Raw genomic sequence first — 18257 nt, 5'->3', positions numbered from 1 at the left:
CACATCTGCTCATAGAGATTACACCGGAAGACCTGTTGACAGGATCTTTCCTGTCAACAGTGCAAAGTTTTCTACTGTTGACAGGATCGTCCTATTAATACAATAATAGCCTCGGGCATACATATTTTGTTTACCTTCTTTAACGAATATACTGCCTTTGATTCAGGGTCATTTCCTTTAATTTTCAAGGGGGGGGGGCAATTAAGTATTGCTGGCCCTGTTCTGTCTTGGCGACACGTCCAACCTCTGCAAGACAGGGAAGAACGGATGCTAAACCGGATAGTGAGTGATTGAGTGTGTTCATGGAGCACCGAAGGCAATCTGAGGGGTGTCCGGGCATGCTCCCCTGGGAAAATTTTGAAATCTTGACCCTCTGAAATGCTATGTCCTGAAATTTTGAGGGGGCAAATAATTTTGCTGACAGACAAAGCTATAATAAATGGAATTTTCATCACAAATATACATGGTTTTGTATTAAGGCCAGAGGATTCTTCGGAGCAGAAAAAGAAGAATCCTAGTTCCTACATCTTGGTTAAAGAGCAGATCAACAGCCTTAGCCAAAGAGCAGATCAACAGCCAGTAGAATTTTGGTAGAATTCCAACATCTGAGTGTGACATATGCATGTACATGTAGTACTAGTATTTAAAGCCCTGTAAATGTAATGTAACATACTGTAATTGCATTTAAGTTTGCAGGGATTCAATTTCGCAGTGGTGGGAAAAAAGGACTTTTCGTGGTGGTTTTAAGTTCGAGTTGAAGCTGCCACCACGAAAAACCGCGACCAATAAACCACCGCAAAAGTTTCTGCATTTACAGTAACTTGGGACATCCATAAACTTTTGCCACTTACCATCAGCCCCTGCTGCAACGAGAGGTGAACATCCTCTCTTAGACAGGGTCAGCTGCCACAGGTGGGACAGCTCAGCAATATCCGACTCCCGTTTTACGGTCGGCCACAAGTTGCGTGCATGCGTGGTTGGATGACCAGAGAAACAGTTCTCCTGCTTCCGTAACTGCTGTTCAAGTTGTTTCCTTTTCTCAGGGTCGATACCATCCAGATGGAGGGGTGCCTGGACGGAGGACAGGACATAGTACATACTGGAGTTCACAATGGAAGGATGGGGGATGTGCAGAACCTTCCTGGGATCAACATGAAGTCCAGATGCCCAGACTTTACTCCAGGCTGATTTGTGTTGAACTAAGAGGTTGCTGTTCTCTGGACCAGCTAGAAAATACTCCTTAATGTCGTCTTTCACAAGTCTGATAACTGCCTCCAACTTCTCCTTGTCCATGACTGGTGCAGGCTCACTGTAATGGACAGCAGTGACAAAGGTAAAGGTGAACGCACTCTTCTCATCAACATTCAGGACCTCCGAAACCTTCGGGGTCGCCATGGCAAGCATGATGACCCTGCCATCCACACTGGTGACGGTACCGCTCAGAAGGATGTATTCTTTAGGTGGGTTCTTCTCATCAAATGTGACAGTAAGGGTCTGTAGTGACAGGGAGTCGGAACCAACAGAGCTGGACTGCTTCACACTGACCAGCAGTGGTGACGTTGTCGGGTTTTCCACACGAAGCTCCTGAACTAGCAAGCTTGGTTTTGTGCGATGTGAAGCTACCTTTAGCTCCATCAACAACGAATCAGTTTCTGACTTCTTGTAGCAGGTATATTTATGGAACATGCCATGTTTGTAGTCTAACACAGAAGACTCTTTTCTGGTTGGGAGAGATTCTATAGCCACCTGTATGGAGGGGTCATAGGGCACCTTCAATGTGAGAGATGAGTACTGCGGATTGTCCCTGTCCGGGGTAGCAATGTACAATCCCTCCCCAGGTACGAACCCTATCTTGCCGTTCCCTACGAAAGGAAGCTGAGCTGCCTTCTCCTTCCCCTGTGTAACCACTGCATCCAACTCCTGAGCAGCATGAAGCCATGGTGCAAGTTTGTCGTTTAAGCAGATCGAGAGAAGATCCGGTTTGTTCCAAGCTCGTCTTCCCATATCGAAAATAGAAGGCCCTATGTACCAGATGACCACACTGACGGCCAGCAGAATAGCCAGCATTCTCCTCGCCCAGGTGCTCGAAAACACGCCAGGGATAGTCTTTAACCTGTTATGAATCCACATTTTACCCCATTTTGTCAAATGTACCAAGATAGAAACTCAGGAGAGCCGCGCGCTACTGCAGTGTTGGAGACGTGGCCTGGTGTGAAGGACATGGTGCCACCTGCCGCAAACCGTCGTGTCGTAATGGTTAACTTAAACTGAAAATCAAGAAGACTTGAAAAATTTAAACTTTCTTGCTGTGCGATTTTAAGGCATTTGGCTTACTGGGCAAAACACTTGCTGACTAGATTCGGTCATTTCCACCGAATTTTCGACACCATTTGTTTATGACATTTAATGTCGCAAAATCCGCCGCACTTCGTGTGTTCCAAGATGGCGGTGGAGTTCCACCCCAGGGTCGGGGCGCTGGTGTCTGTCGGTAACAACGGACGGACAGCGGAGCGCCAGCAGCCTACCCAGGAGTTCAACAACGGGCTGGTGTTCGGGAGACAGCCCCTGCGCGATGGAGAGATTTTTGAAGTCCGGCTCGACAGGAAGGTAAGTTTCAATAGCTTGCAGCTAGCTAGTATGTACGTAGTATGCAAGTATGCAGCTTGATAAAAATATACAGTTTTCAATAAAAGATCAGGGCCTTTACCTTTGACATATGAGCGAGGCTATAATTTTTTGAGTATTGACACACTCAGTGTGGCAATAATCAAAAGCAGGCTTTTGACACACTGAGTGTGTCCATAGCCAAAATGGCTATTGAGAGTAATTGACACACTCAAGCCAAAACAGGCTATTGACACACTCAGTGTGTTCTTGCATTGTACTGGCACATGGGGTTCCAGTCAGGTACTATGACTGAGATGAGGTTTATAAGTTCCAGTCACTACTCACGATACAGCCTATTTGGGATAGATTTACAACGTAAACCGGATGGTAACCCCAGGCTGTTCCATTCTGGTTTGTATACTCATTGAAACAACCAGAGGGGCGAGTAGAACAGAAAGAAACAACATCCCGACTCCCGGGATTCAAAACCGCGCCAAACCCGTGCAGCCGGATCACAAATCACGACTGCTATCGCTGTCGCCACAAAAGCACTAGTGCCCTTGGGTAAGGATGATAGGCAGTACTTGAACACCACTGTTACACTACTCCCCCTTTTCTTCAAGATTCGTCCTCAAATCTCCGAGTTCGACATCCCTGGGTGGCACATCCGCTAGCCTGTTACTCACAGGGTCGGCATGGGAACCAGTGAAACAACCAGAGGGGCGAGTAGAACAGAAAGAAACAACATCCCGACTCCCGGGATTCGAACCCGCGCCGAACCCGGGCAGCCGGATCACAAATCACGACTGCTATCGCTGTCGCCACAAAAGCACTAGTGCCCTTGGGCAAGGACGATAGGCAGTACTTGAACACCACTGTTTCATCATATATAAACGTTATTTACATATAAATTTTGTACAGTATTACTGCATACATGTGTAACCTAATTTGTAATCATGGTGATCCTGTCAATAGTTTACATGGCAGGTACACTTCTAGCATGTAGTTCTGTTCCGATGTGGAAGCCAAAGTAACGATACAGGTTCTTTGATCATGCTGCCTTGATGATTTTCCCTGAATAACGCGTAAGGTAATTGCCCCCCCTCTTCACCACTTTCTGTTTAATCCGTGGGACCGTTGTTCTGAAAACATCTTAACAGAAATTCATTCAAAACAATAGCCTGCTACAATTCTTAGTTTGAGGCTTGTCATTTATCATGTAAGTTGTATGAGAAAAGCTGCTGAGAAAAGAGTTTTGACTTGAGTCCATTACCTTTGCAGGTGAATTCGTGGAGTGGATCTATAGAGGTTGGAGTTACAACCATTGACCCAGACATGCTGGATTTCCCCACCAGTGCCACTGGACTGAGAGAGGGTTCCTGGATTGTCTCAGGTTGGTATACATTTTGTAGTCTCCTTTTTATCTTTGCCAAGAAGATTATGTTTTCTGTTACATGGGTCTGTATGTAGGTCAACAGCATATAAGTTGAGAAATTGTGAATGGATCTTTTTGACTTTTGGTAGGTGTGTAGCGGCATGCCAAGTTCGAAAACGGTTTACCTGGCATTTTCCTACGGTACAGCAGCGAGATTGGTATTTTTTGCGGCTTGTTTTCGGCAGCATAAGTCAAAATGCAGCTGGGACTTTGGGAGATTTTCACGATATTTGGTAGGTGTGTAGTGGATTGTCAAGTGTGAGAATGGTTTAACTAGCTTTTACCTATGGTGCTGTAGCTGCCTTTGTACGTAAGTGCGTTTGTCTGTATACGAGATAACTCGAGATGTTCTTGACGGATGTTAATGATATTTGGTGGCTTGGTAGGGGTCACAAAAAGGGAGGTCAAGTTCGATAATGGGCCTCCTGGCAACTGGTTTTGGTAAGTACTGCAAGTGTGCATCACTTTTCACTGAAATTTTCTTGAAGTGCCAGGTTTATCGTTTTTAAGTGGTGGATAGCTGTTGGAACCGGGAGTAAATGGTGTAAGTTTGGGCTCCCTAGCAGCTTGTTTTGGAACTGCAGTGGGTCTTGTAGTTTGTAACTTATGAGAAGGCATTGATGGATATTCTTTGTTTTTGGTAGGTAGGTACCTTGGTTGATAACATAATGAGATGCAAATTATGCAAATCACTATCTTATAAGTTATAGGAAAACTTCTATGAACGCTGTATCATACTGCATTCAGTGTTAACGTTGGTACAAACCTGTATACTATTAGCGGCCACCTCTGCATACCGGCCACCTGCCCATAGTGGCCACTTTTTGTCGGTCCCTTGGATTCGTAATGATTAAGAAATAGGCTTAGCGGCCACCTGTCCAACGCGGCCACGGCCACACGACTTCCGGTCCCGCAGGTACAAAAACACTGCCGATTACGGCCACGCGGACCGCTGATCTCTACTGCTTTTCAAAAAAGGAATCGTACTGACAAACACTTGATGTTAACTCTGTATCGTGTACCACTATGCTCTAGTAATACCTGTTCCCCATGAATTAATCCGCTCAGCTGAAGTAGCATAGCGACTAGTCATTTGTTACATAGAACCCTTTACCATAAATGGTTGTTATGTATAAGCAACCACATAGATATTAGTCTTGATGTTCTGTACATGTATTACACCCGAACTTGCCATACATTGTACCCGTACAATTGTTGCGCAATAAAGATTGACTAAAAGTAAAAGGTCAATAGATGACACCAATATTACAGAGGTAAATTGTGTTAAAGTTACGTTCTAATACACTATCGCTTAGGTAAATTTACATCACAAAAACTTTCTAAATAGATTGTTACAAAGACAAAATGATATGAAATTCAGACTATGGTGGATTTTATTCTTACATTTATTAAGAGATAAGTCTAAAATGACGAGACTTTTCTTTTGAGTACCACATTAGCATAATGGGCGAATCTGACGTGTGAACGCGAGTGGGAACACACGAAAGGCGAAGTATCAAAGGATACAAGACGAAAGATCAAAGAAATATGACGATACCAGTCTCATCAGACAATATCAACTGTAGAACATTTAAAACTTTTTATAGCTTTTGTTTTCTTAATACATATAACTTGTAAAAATCATTGCAGTACATGTACAGTACTGTATTATGTGAATGAAGATCAGTGGGTACTAAAACCATGTGTAACTTATTGCTTGTGGTCAATTAATTAGCATATTCTCTATAGTGGCCACCTCTCTATAGTGGCCAATTTTGACCAGTCCCTTGAGTGGCCGCTATGGACAGGTTTGACTGTACATGTGATTTATCTACAGCTGGTGTCCTTAGATCTAGGTCAATAGGTCAACATGATACAGCTGGCATTATTGTAGTTGGGCTATTGGAAAACAAGACTGTTTTCGTGAATCTGATGATAGACCTAGGGAGATGCTAAGACACTATCCATAACAAGCCTTGATTATTTGGCAAAGGTATGTGTTTTGTGAAACTCTAGTTTACCTCTGGGAAGAAGTCGCCAGGAGGCCCATTATCGAACTTGACCTACACCTAATGATGTAGGAGGTCTTGAGTATTGTGGTTGGGGTTGTTTGCCATGCGCAGCTGTATCTCACCATCCCTTTGCTGCTTTCATACGCAGTTTGGCGTGCCCCCATGCAAATGTTTTTTAACACCGTAGCTGTAAGATGTTGGATCATGGGATGTGTTAACGTCCTTTTAATGTGAGTGAGTGTCTAGAACTGAATGCATAATGATGAAGATGATGATGATGATGATACAGAAAACTGCTGTTCCCTCAGATGAGCCTCCAAGCAGATTTTAGTCTCAGACTTATTACACTCTTTGGTTATAACCTAATGTTATAATATACTATGTAGATACAAATCATGCAAATCAGGAGCCACTCTGCATAATGAATGAAGAAAATTCTTCAATCCTTTGAATCTTATGACACTAAATAAGGTCCCTCAATGTAAATGCAGTAGAGAGGAATATCAAAAGATCCAAAAAGCAGTTACTCATGATAAGCAACTGGATATGATTGCAGAAACAATCAGACAATTCAGGTAGTGTGTAGAAGTTACCTTTTGTCATCTTTATTGCAAAATCATGTACACAAGGCACTTCAATTTTGATATCTATAAGGTACAAGAATGAGACAACTAGGCTAACCAGTAAAATCTGGAGGGAACAAGGTAAAGATTATGTGCATCTGACGTTCAATACGTGCTGTATTGCACTAATTACAATATGAAAATCTTTGTAATGGTGTTACGTGACATTACTGTTTCATGTAGATATCAGCTTGCTTTGTCTATGTGGCTATGTGTATTTGTAGAGGAATACTATAATACATGTCTCAGGGCTCGAAATACCACCTGCATATACAGGTTAGTGCAGGTAAAATTGGAGCTGTGCAGGTATTTCTGATGTCTACCTGTACCTAACCTGCATTGGCCCATGTACTGGGTTTTATACATAAATGTCAGGATGATGTAGGTGTATATGGATTGTTATTAGCTACATTGACTGTTAACACCTATCATGTATATATAAAAAAAGCAATGGTTCCTGAACAAATTTAGTATGGTCCATTCTTCCTACGTTCAGAGTGGTGCAGGTAAAGTTTGTCTGGTGCAAGTAATTTTCAGTGTTACCTGCACTGATGCAGGCATGCAGAAAAAAAGGATTTCGAGCCCTGTTTCCTAGCTCTAACTTCTAAGGTTTTATAGAAGAAGAACTTAGGAAGGAGAACTTTATTGCGCGACAATTGTAACAGGACTGGTACAATGTATGGCAATCTGTGTATACAGTTGAGCTATGCACTACTACAACTAAACTAATCTAACCTAATATAACAGCATAAACAATATAGTTAATATTATACAAGCTAACACTTCAGAACATTATGTCAATATTGCATTGTCTTGTTTTTATATGATCTACAAAGTTGACTTGTCATGTTTTCAGGGTGTTCCATCCTCAAGGATGGTCGCTCTATCCGTGACAACTACGGCGCAGACCTGGACACCCTTGCTGAGGGTGACTGTGTGGGGGTACAGAGGATGGCCAATGGAGATCTGCACATTTTTGTAAATGGTGAAGACTCTGGGGTGGCTGCGACTGGGCTGCCACAGCGGGTGTGGCCTGTGATTGACATGTATGGGAAATGTTGTCAGATAACACTGATGGAGACCCCACAAGGTATGTGTATTATTAACTTATACAACATAATCAGGGGTTATACAATACTACTAAATACTTCATAATACTAGTGACCAAATTAAGTGGTCTTGTATGGTCAGTGATATGTAAATGTAACATGTAAAGACCACATGTCAGATACAAGTGCCAACACATATAAATGATGATTTGTATATATACCAATATTTGAAACATACCAAGTAGAGAATTACATAAGAATCGATGTTGTGAGCAAAGTGCTAGACAAACAGTAGTTGACAACCTCAAGCCCAACCACACACACTCACGCCACATCTTCAGGAAATATGTTATAGCCACATACATTGTACCCTCTAACACTTAGATCAAGAATACATATGGTGTATATTAAAATATATGTTTACAAACTTAAATCTACAAACTCAGTTGGGTGCACTGATGTACCCACAGAAGAAAATGGGGTGCAGCTACAATTTTGGGTGAACCAAGCCTTTTATGCAAATTAAGTCCTCATTTGCATAACATGTATATCATTATGAACATCTTTGCCTAAGCTACCCGCATGCCTAAAAAAGTAAAATGATGACAATCCCTCGTTCCTTTCTGCCGTTATCTTTTTTGGAATAACATGACAAAAATGCCCCTGCAGTTCCAAAATCAAAATTGGCAGGGGCTGAAACTGAACAAAAATGTAAAATTGAAATGCATATGGACACTATCATCATTTTATGACCAGTGTACATACATGTATACACTGTACATGCACAGTTTTCTGTCACAGCGACAGTTCTAGCGCATGTTCGTCACTCAGGTGTCAAATAATAATAGACATGCACTTGTTTATTATGGGAAACAATTTGTACTTCCAATACTTAAATCTTTATCTTGAGTTAATTGTTATCATTTTTTCTCAGCTAATGACAATGACTCAGCTAACAACGCTGTGCTAGCTGAGACCACGCCGGCCTCCAATGACAGTCTGCGCTTCCACGAACGATGCGGTGCATTGGTGAAGCTGACCAATCAGGGAAGATCTGCAGAGAGACGACGGCCACTAGATGAGTTCAATAACGGTGTTGTGATCACCACGAGGGCTATCAGAGACCATGAAATGTTTGAAGTATGTACATGTAGTTACCAGATACTAGCCTGGTATCCAAGCGTATTGTACTATACCTCCCGACTCCCAAGTCCCTTCTGTCTGCATGTGCAGGACAGAAGAGACTCAGGAGCTATAATATTTTCGGATACCAGGCTAACCAGATAGTTAATTGTAATTGACTGCCAAAAAGCAGTTACTTTAGCAACTGGATATGAATTTGGAAAATGAATGTATTGTTGCTACTGAGGATAGTGAACTGCGATGCGTCGCACCTTCGCCGATCCAAGTGCTGAAAATTTTGTCAGGACTCAGGAACAGTTCCCCCCATCAGAAATTTGCTGCGGCTGCCTCTGTGGTGGGAAAGCATTCCCCACGGAAGCGAATGTAGTTGAGGTAGCGGATATTGTCCCTGTGATTCCTCTGTGTTCTGGGCACCTTTTACTTCTCACATTGTCACTTGTCAGATATTTTCACCCAATGCGAAATGCACATCTATCTACTGTAACAGTTATGCTTTGTATTTTGAAATCTTGACCCTCCGAGATGCTATTCCCTGCATTTTCCTGCAAATTTTGCTAAGCTAAGTTAATAAAATTTTCATAAAAATCACATATGGTTTTATGGAGAGTGAGGACCTCCACCCCTGGACATAGTTGTATTAAACTCCTGAATTCACTGTAAGCGTTACCGCGCCTCCTGAATTCACCGTTAAGCGTTACCGCGCCTCCTAAATTCACCGTTTTAAAGACACCCACCCACCCATGCTGACCCTCGTGTATAGGAGTTGTCAGACTGCATCACAGTTTCTGTTGAATGTCTGGTTAACTTTGCATCCTAAATCCGTAATCGAAAACCCAGTATTTCTTTTTATCTTTGGACAGAAACATTATTTATTGTTACAGTAGATCTGTCGACAAAATTTACCAGACTTCAATGATGGTGATGATTATGAAATTTTCTGGTCAGTTCTGTACTGCATGTAATAATTGATATGCTTGGTGGGAGCAGGTCCGTATTGACAGACTTGTGGACAAGTGGTCAGGTTCAATAGAGATGGGAATTACAACTCACAACCCTGCCACCCTGGAGTTCCCCGCTACCATGACTAACATGCGATCTGGTAAGTCATATGCACAAACACTTTCCTTAACATTTATGACTTGATGACTTTTTGTAACAGTTGTTTTTCTGTCTTGTCTTAGTGCATGGTTTAGTTTATGTTACAATTTTAAGACTTTACATCCGTGCACAAAATACATGTAAAGTGCTAATACCAACAAGCTTTCGATCAGTCCTGTGACCCTTTTCAAGTTGAAATGACCCCAAACCCTCTTCTTCTTCTGACCAAAACCTAAGTCACACACCCAAAACCTAAATAAAGTCACACAAACCTGGGTCATTTCAACTTGAAAAGGATCAGAGGACTGATCGAAAGCTTGTTGGTATTAGCACTTTATTTTGTGCACAGATATAAAGTCTTGTAAAATTGTAAAAATTGTAACATAATGTTGACTACCGTCACAGATGAACTTACACTCATGGTTTAGTTTGTTAAGTTACAGTACATGTAGACTGCAACTGCTATGATATTTGATATACAGGTAGGTGTACTTAAAACAAAGACAAGGTAGATTATTAGCAGCCTAGTATCTTCAGAACATGACATTCTGTTTTTTTCTTCTCTTAATATTAAGTCCTATTCTAAAGTCTAGACAAGGTTGATGCAAATTACGATGTCGTCAATCAGGCCTCAATTAGTAAATCTTATGGATGACATCCTCAGCAGACTGCAAAAAAATAATGCCAGGGCAAAAAAAAAAAAAACATGGGCGAAAAAACAACATGGCTGAATTTTGTAGCATACCAGGCTACTCAGTAGCATCAACCTTGTCTTGAAATCCATGTAGACATTGTGAAACAGCTGATTGAATTTCTTTATGCTGCTTACCAATAGCTTTCATGCTGCTGTTATTGATATTCTTTAAGATTTATTATCTGAGTTTCCTATTTACCAAGAACTGTTGTATTTGTATGGAAGGAACTATTATGATGAGTGGAGGAGGTGTTCTTACCAATGGAAGATCCACACTTAGGGAATATGGCGAGTTCAACCTGGATGAGCTCACTGTAAGTTCTTACTGAAGAGTTGTTTTAACCCTTTAATTTTAAGGTGTGTGCACAACATGGCATAACTGAGCCTTCTTGTCAAAGGCAATATAATTGTCTCAGTTTATAATTCTCTCAATTGTCTAGATGAGTTCAGAGATTCTGCAATCAACTCACAGCACAAAGTTTTATCAAGATAACCTACAGCTCACCTTAGTTTGATGCACCCACCAAATTCTTGTGGGAGATAGTTTAAAAAAAGTTTATTTACCTTAAGTTTTCTCTTAAGTTATATATTGTTTAATGTATTATCCATGCTTGTAGTCTATTTGCAAGGCCACAGACAGTAAAAAGTAACCAGTGTCTATTCTATACAGCTATCTATATGCATGATTCTACATTCTTTACAGAGTTTTGACTTCTTCTTTGGAGACAGTGGCTCATGAAAAGTCCCACGTTTTTAATGATTAGTGGGTTCTGTGATTTGAACTTGTAAGAATGTAGTTTTTTGGATGTCTACTAGCTGGTGAAAGGTTGGAAATATAATTGTTTTGATTGTGTCAAAAAGGTTGTTTCTTTCATCCTCATAATGGGGGCAGTTACATATAAAATGTATTTCATCTTCCAGTGCATCCGTCGCACAGTATTTGCACAATCTATCTTGAACTGACAACTTTTATAACAAGCCCTTTCTGTCTCTAGTGGGTGAGCACTACATTAATGTGCACATTACTAACTTTTTTTCTTGCTTGTCCTGACAGGAAGGAGATGTAGTTGGACTGATGCGAAAATCCAACGGTGATCTTCACTTTTATGTGAATGGACTTGACCAAGGCCTGGCTGCCCAGCGCACCCCAGGTTCTGTGTACGGTGTTGTAGACTTATATGGTATGACAGTCAAGGTCACACTGGTGGATCCGGAGTCTCCTCGACACGTGCCCCATTCTGACAGGATTGACAGAAGGACCAATCGGATACTGCGAACCATGACAGTTGGGTTTGACAATGAATCAGGTTTGTTGCTCTAATGTTCTTTGTTAAGTAATTAAGTTATGATATACATTAAGTTGCTGAATGTAGCTTACTGTTAGTGCAGCGAAACCACCATTTCTTCCTTGAGTGTATAACTCTTTTGCAATGTTTCTGTTTCAGTTTACTGTAAATGCATTTAAGTTTGTGGGGATTTAATTTTGCAGTAGCAGGAATAAGGACTTTTCGCGGTGGTTTTAAGTTCGCGGTAGTACCATACACTGTAGTCTGTTACTGTCATTTACAGCTGATGTACTTGAGGACAACATTATTGTATTAATTTTATCAATCACCTTTTTGCTGTACAACAGCGGTTAGTACCACTTAGGCCACAGCAAGTAAATTTTATGGATGGCATCCTCTGCAGACTGCAAAAAAGGTGCGATAGGGCGAAAAAAAAACAAGATGGGTGAGAAAAACAAGATGGCTACATTTTCAAAAATAGGCACCATAAAGCTGTGATGAATGTTGTAACAAGAATTAAAGGGACAAAACATGGTATTAGAGCCAACAAGGCATTCAAGGTATTCAATACATATACTGGTGTGGTAAAAGTGACACTAGTGTGGTAGACTGGCATCACCAACAAAGTTGGTAAACACACTCATGGCTTCCATATTGGTGTCACTTTTACAACTATCCAATAAGTTTCCTTTCTACAACTACAGTGCCACTTCTACAAGTACAGCCATTAGCCTACAACACAACATATTTGCTCATTTTGGTACTTTATCGTCATGTTGACCATCCCTGTAGAAGAAAAAAATCTTGTTTTTTTTCTGACATCAGGCTTAAATTAATGCACGCCCTGATGTCATCTATAAAATTTACTTGCTGTGGCCTTAGGTGACACTGACTATATACGACAAAGACATTTTGTAGCATCGTTAATAATCTTCATTACATTAATCTTCATGTTCCCATGATTTGTGCGATTTAGTGTGTGTCTGATATGTGATATACTAGTACGTTATTACAGACTGAGTATTTTTTCTTTAATATTTACTGTTCTTTTCTGATAATAAACCATTCCTTCAGTACCTTGTAGTGGTATGGAGGAGTCTGAGAAGATTTTATTCCACCCCAAATGTGGCTCACATGCTGCTGTCATCAATGGAGGCAGGACTGCCCTGAGACCCAAGTAAGTTGGACATTATTAGGGGTGCCTAAGCATTTGCACCAACCCTATTATGTGATACGCACAAATGAATATTGTGAAAATGCACAAACCTTATGAAAATCACACAAATCACTTTGCAAAAACGTACGGACTTTAATATGTGATTCGCATGAACTACAGTGTATGTGACACACACGAACTTTATGCGATTTGCACAAACCTTATGCAAATCAGCTGACCACCGCGGGGTCACCTGAAATTACGTCATTCGCATAAGGTTCATGCAAGTCACATAATATTCGTACGTTTTCGCATAGTGATTCGTGTGATTGTCATGCGGTTCGTATGTTTTCGTCTAATCTCATAGGGTTCGTGCAAATGCTTTGGCACCCCTGATTATGTGATGTATTTTGTGTAATGTACATGTTTCTCATTGCAGCAATTATAGGGATTCGTAATCAACATGATGAAAAAACAATTTCAAGCTAGTATAAATTATGTATGTGCTTTAACACAAAAGTATCTTGAAACAAACAAACTTTTCACTTTGCCGCACCCATTTCACAAGTTAAGCAGGGCCTAAGTGGCATCACGAATATTGTATTTTCTGTAATGAACTGCACGTCCCTAATAAACTGTACACCCTTGATTCAGGACATTGTGGCAACCAAGCCAGTCAAGCTGAAAAAGTCAGATAAGAGTGTGCTCATGAACTTTACTACCCAAATTTCTAAATCATTCAGCAGAACGCTGTGTTACTACTCGACTCGTCATTGAAAACGGAAGTAGTGTTCAGAGGTGGTGAAACATAACAGTTACTGTTGCCATTAATTAGACATGACAGGCAGGCCAGGTTATTGGGTCAATGGAGGAGGCTACTAATTCTTCAATCAAATGTATTGATTTTGGTCTGTCTGTTTCAGTACAGTGCTTGGAATACCCACTTGCACACTTGCAAATACAACCACATTTTGCTTGGCATAACTTAATTTTAAACTCATGCAGGTAGCGTTGCAGTTGGAACACCGTTTTTCCTCCACCTTCGTGCATAAGCTTTTGCAAATATTTCTTGACAACATTAGGTACCCCAAAAAGCAGTTACTCAACTGGAGAGCAAGTTAGAACAACTGGATATGATTTTGGAAATGGTCAGTCATTTCAGATAGTATCCACTATCTTTTATGAATCATTATGACACTGATATCTGAAACGTCTGTTTCCAAAATCATATCCAGTTGCGTGTTTTTTCTTGGCGTATCTCATCACCTGAATGTCTAACCTTCATCATTGTAGAATATAAGTTGTTACATGTAACTGGAAGAAAAAGTAATTGATAATTAGCAAAGTTGAAGAAAGTATTAAGTAAAGCTGGAAGTGGGGCAACCTGAAATGCTGATGGTGCAACCTGACTTTTGACTCAGGTTACTAGCCTGGTATCCAGCCGTAATAGAGAAGAGACTCTGGAGTTGTGGAGAGGAGAGAAGAGACCCGGGAACTATGTTACGGCTGGATACCAGGCTATCAGGTTACCACCTGGGCTGGTTGAAAAAACTATTTCAAGCACTCAGAAGTAGATTAGAAGTGGGGGGGGGGGGATCATGAAATATTGCTGACCAAATTTTCATCTTGTTGAGTGCTGAATATGCGAGGCTGTCGAGGGAGGCCTGGGAAACTTTGATATCTTGACTATCTGAACTACTCTTTCCTGCATTTTCAAACCAGATACAGTGTAGTAGGTTGTAGAAGTAACCTGCAGGTAGAGCAACCTGTCTGGATGACAGACAGAGCTAGAGGTTCTTTAATTGCTACAATTTACAAAGATGCAGAGTCACCTGAACTTTGGGTGACTCTTACATGTATGTACTTGTTGCAGGTTGTCTTACTAGTACATATATGCCATATTAGGGCTGGGTATCGGTACAGTGTACCGGTACAAAACCGGTTTTTCTTATTGGACCGGTCCAGAAAAACCGGACCTGAAAAAATTAGGTGGACCGGATGTTGGACCGGATGTTGGACCGATTAGAAAATTAACAGATAATTTTATCAGGCATTCACACGTTTTGGCGCTTGCAGGTGGAAGAAAATAACAAGAGTGAAGTAGAATAGAGTTTATAGTAATTTCTACCACGTTTTACAGCTGATCGTACAGGTGCGGTTAGCGTTGAAGGATTTTAAACGCCAGTGTAAGTCTAATACTACACCAAATAGGTCTCTTTGTAGTGAAATGGACCATTGGTATGAGTCATACTGCATCAGGACCAGGTTCAGGTCCGGACCTGGACCTGATCCTTTGGACCTGAACCGGACCTGGACCTGAATTTTCTGTACCGGTACCCAGCCCTATGCCATATGTATCATGGTTATATTGATGCTTTGTGTTGTTTATCATATAGTGCGCTTGAAGACTTCAACAATGGTGTCATCCTTACCACACGACCCCTACGCACATTGGAGATGTTCACAGTTCGGATAGACAAGATGGTGGACAAGTGGGCAGGGTCCATAGAGATTGGTCTGACTTCTCACACCCCCCCTGAACTGGAGTTCCCGTCCACCATGACAAATGTGCGTTCTGGTACCTGGATGATGACAGGAAATGGCATCATGCACAACGGCACAACTGTGCTGGATGAATACGGGCATAACTTAGACAGACTAAAGGTACATGTTGGAGTTCTGTCAGCTGCTGTTTTAGTATGTGTGGTTGTACATCACTTTATTTGCAGACTGATATTCTAGCTACATGTTACACCTGCTATTTACAAATGTATAGTATATACTCCTGATAACATGACAGTCTTGAATGTGTAGGTAACATTTACAACAGCGTTCCCGCCAGGCATACGTCTTTACGTCTTTGGACGCATTTTTTTCTGGAAAGACGCACTCGGCTCGGCTGAATGCGTCCATAAAAAATTCTGAAAGAAAGACTGACCTGTACCACCTGTGTACAAAATGTATCTGGAATCTTTAAAAAAAATCTGTCTTTATAAGAAGGAATCCTACCTTTACAATTTATACTTCAAATTCTTCACTTTCCGGTCATCCCAGTAGTCTGGGCATGGGGCGAAGCGCGGCACGTTTTACAACTAGCGGATCCATGTGCGACACACCCTGCCACGCACCAGTCTGAGCCGTCCGTTGCGCAATGTAATTTTTTGTAGTCCGTGAAATACATCTGACAGTCAGCATTCTTTAACACTCGAAGAAATCTTATGCAGATTTTATATTCTGATATTAACATGATACTAACTTGTCCTCATTTTCACGTATTTGTTAAAGATTTGTGGGCAATACTAGTATTGAACGAACAAACTGTTCTGCGCAAGTGCTGCACATCTCAACAAAAGTTCTCACGCTGTGGGCAGTTGATTGGCAGTCGGTATTTTTGAAAACAGGCCGCCGGCGCCAAGTAGTCTAGATTGGCCACCAGGTCCAAATCCAATCATCTTAATAACCAATCAACATTCGATAAATGTAATGTTACACTCTGTCATTGGTCATCGGGAAAAAAGTTACCGGGTATTAGCGCACGTGACGTTGGTAGCCGCCCGTGTCGTCTGGCAACTTGTGTTTCTTCCCTAGCTGCTAACAATTTACTATTAAAGTTTCCCCATTTATCCAAGTTTTATAAAAAAAAAAACGTGCGCGGTAAATAAGGGAAGAATTCAAAACTATACACTTTATTTCTTATTTACAAAATTTGTTTTGTTTCAAAAAGACAAAATTTGCGGCAGAAAAGGGGCCGCAATATTGTTGTCAGGCGTCGATCGAGTCGGTTGTGCACTAGCGTTGGCGTCCGTGGCACATGGCGCGGCACGCCCCCCTCCCCAGATGGATCGTCGATCGCAGCGTCCAGAACGTTGGACGTCTTTCTGGCTACTGCAGCGTACTGCTTCAAGGCTACACCGGCACTGATCACTGCCAAAGAGGCAGCAGATCGTCCTCCTTCGAGTAATGTACAACGTCCTTGGTCTATTTAAAAAGAAATCCAGCCAAAGATTTCACTCCGAAAACGGGGTTACCTGAGGTCGCAGGAAACAAACGCACGCTCGTGGAAAATGACGGCGCGGCCTTGTAAAACCCCACCGATTCGAAAAATTTGAGTAAAATCATCGGGCAAAATAGAAAAAAAAACACAAAGTGTGATGGCGCCGTTATTTTATCGTCTCAGAAAACTATTTGATGCGGGAGGGCGCAACATCGATTGCAGGAAGTAGACATTTGTTTGTATTCATTGACGGAAAAAAATTGGCAGAATTTTTCCATACTATTAGGCTGACGAATTGGCTAGAGCCCAGTTTCGAAGCATCAAAAATCCCAAATTTTCATATAGACATGTCTGGACAAATAATACCCGGGCCAGACCACGGAAGGCTGATTCCCTGTGCTTATAGTTTTTTTACGTATTTTGATGAAGAGGGTGGTCGTCGATAACTGAAAATGGGAGTAAAAGAGGAAACCGACGTCCAATCTCAAGTGCATGATTATCCTCTCAAATTGCAGGAAATAGTGTTCTAGAGGGTTTAAAAATCCTAAATTTCCCGGGGGAGCATGCCCCCGGACCCCCCTAGAAAGCGAGCGCCTGCGGCGCTCGTCTCGCGCCTCCGGCGCTCATTACGCCCCTCCCAAATATTTGGACGCATACTTTCAAGAACCTGGCGGGAACGCTGATTTACAAATTAACAGCTTTCCTAGTCCAGTTGAACCTGATCCTCTAACACATTATTTTTCGGCATTATTTTTATTTATTTAGTACAATAAATGTTTGCCATTAGGTAAGCACACAGCTTAGTAGATTTCATGGATGACATTCGCTGCATTCTCAAAATTTGATTTGTGCAGGTGAAAAAAGACCTGTCAGGCAAAAAAATAACATTGCTTGTATTTTCAAATTTGAAGACCATAGAAAGCTTGTACGAATGAAGTGATAAACCATGGTATCACAACCGACAAGTCTTTTCTTGTATTTTCGCTGGTGTCAACATAATAATTATTATGTACGAGAATAAGATGAGCATTTCTATGCCAAATACATAAAATATGCCTGGTGATTGTGACTGCACATTTAAAACAGGGCACATCTCTATTTATGTCTGGAAACTGGTAATTTTGTTAAATTAAGATTCTCAGATTACCAAAAAATTGCCT

The 18257-nt window shown here is 41.3% G+C and overlaps 2 protein-coding genes across 4 annotated transcripts in view; one reads left to right on the top strand and one right to left on the bottom strand.

Moving 5' to 3' along the window:
• LOC118431143 (uncharacterized protein KIAA2013 homolog) overlaps positions 1-2167 on the bottom strand; it is a 15209-nt gene extending 13042 nt beyond the window's left edge. Inside the window, exon 1 of the mRNA XM_035842262.1 lies at positions 852-2167. Coding sequence (XP_035698155.1) covers positions 852-2130 — 1279 coding nt within the window. The 5' untranslated portion in view covers positions 2131-2167. The remainder of the gene's footprint in view (positions 1-851) is intronic.
• A 205-nt stretch (positions 2168-2372) lies between these two features.
• The window catches only part of LOC118431142 (neuralized-like protein 4), a 37349-nt gene continuing 21464 nt past the window's right edge, over positions 2373-18257 (top strand). For all 3 annotated transcript variants that reach the window (XM_035842260.1, XM_035842261.1, XM_035842259.1), the window contains exons 1-9: positions 2373-2607; positions 3889-4000; positions 7534-7767; positions 8661-8866; positions 9857-9968; positions 10887-10975; positions 11716-11968; positions 13022-13124; positions 15500-15767. In XM_035842260.1, the coding sequence (XP_035698153.1) occupies positions 2407-2607; positions 3889-4000; positions 7534-7767; positions 8661-8866; positions 9857-9968; positions 10887-10975; positions 11716-11968; positions 13022-13124; positions 15500-15767 (1578 nt within the window). In that variant the 5' untranslated portion in view covers positions 2373-2406. The remainder of the gene's footprint in view (positions 2608-3888; positions 4001-7533; positions 7768-8660; positions 8867-9856; positions 9969-10886; positions 10976-11715; positions 11969-13021; positions 13125-15499; positions 15768-18257) is intronic.

The sequence above is a fragment of the Branchiostoma floridae genome, chromosome 14 (genome assembly GCF_000003815.2).
Source record: "Branchiostoma floridae strain S238N-H82 chromosome 14, Bfl_VNyyK, whole genome shotgun sequence".
Classification (NCBI taxonomy): domain Eukaryota; kingdom Metazoa; phylum Chordata; class Leptocardii; order Amphioxiformes; family Branchiostomatidae; genus Branchiostoma; species Branchiostoma floridae.
This window is presented reverse-complemented; position numbering and strand designations above follow the sequence as displayed.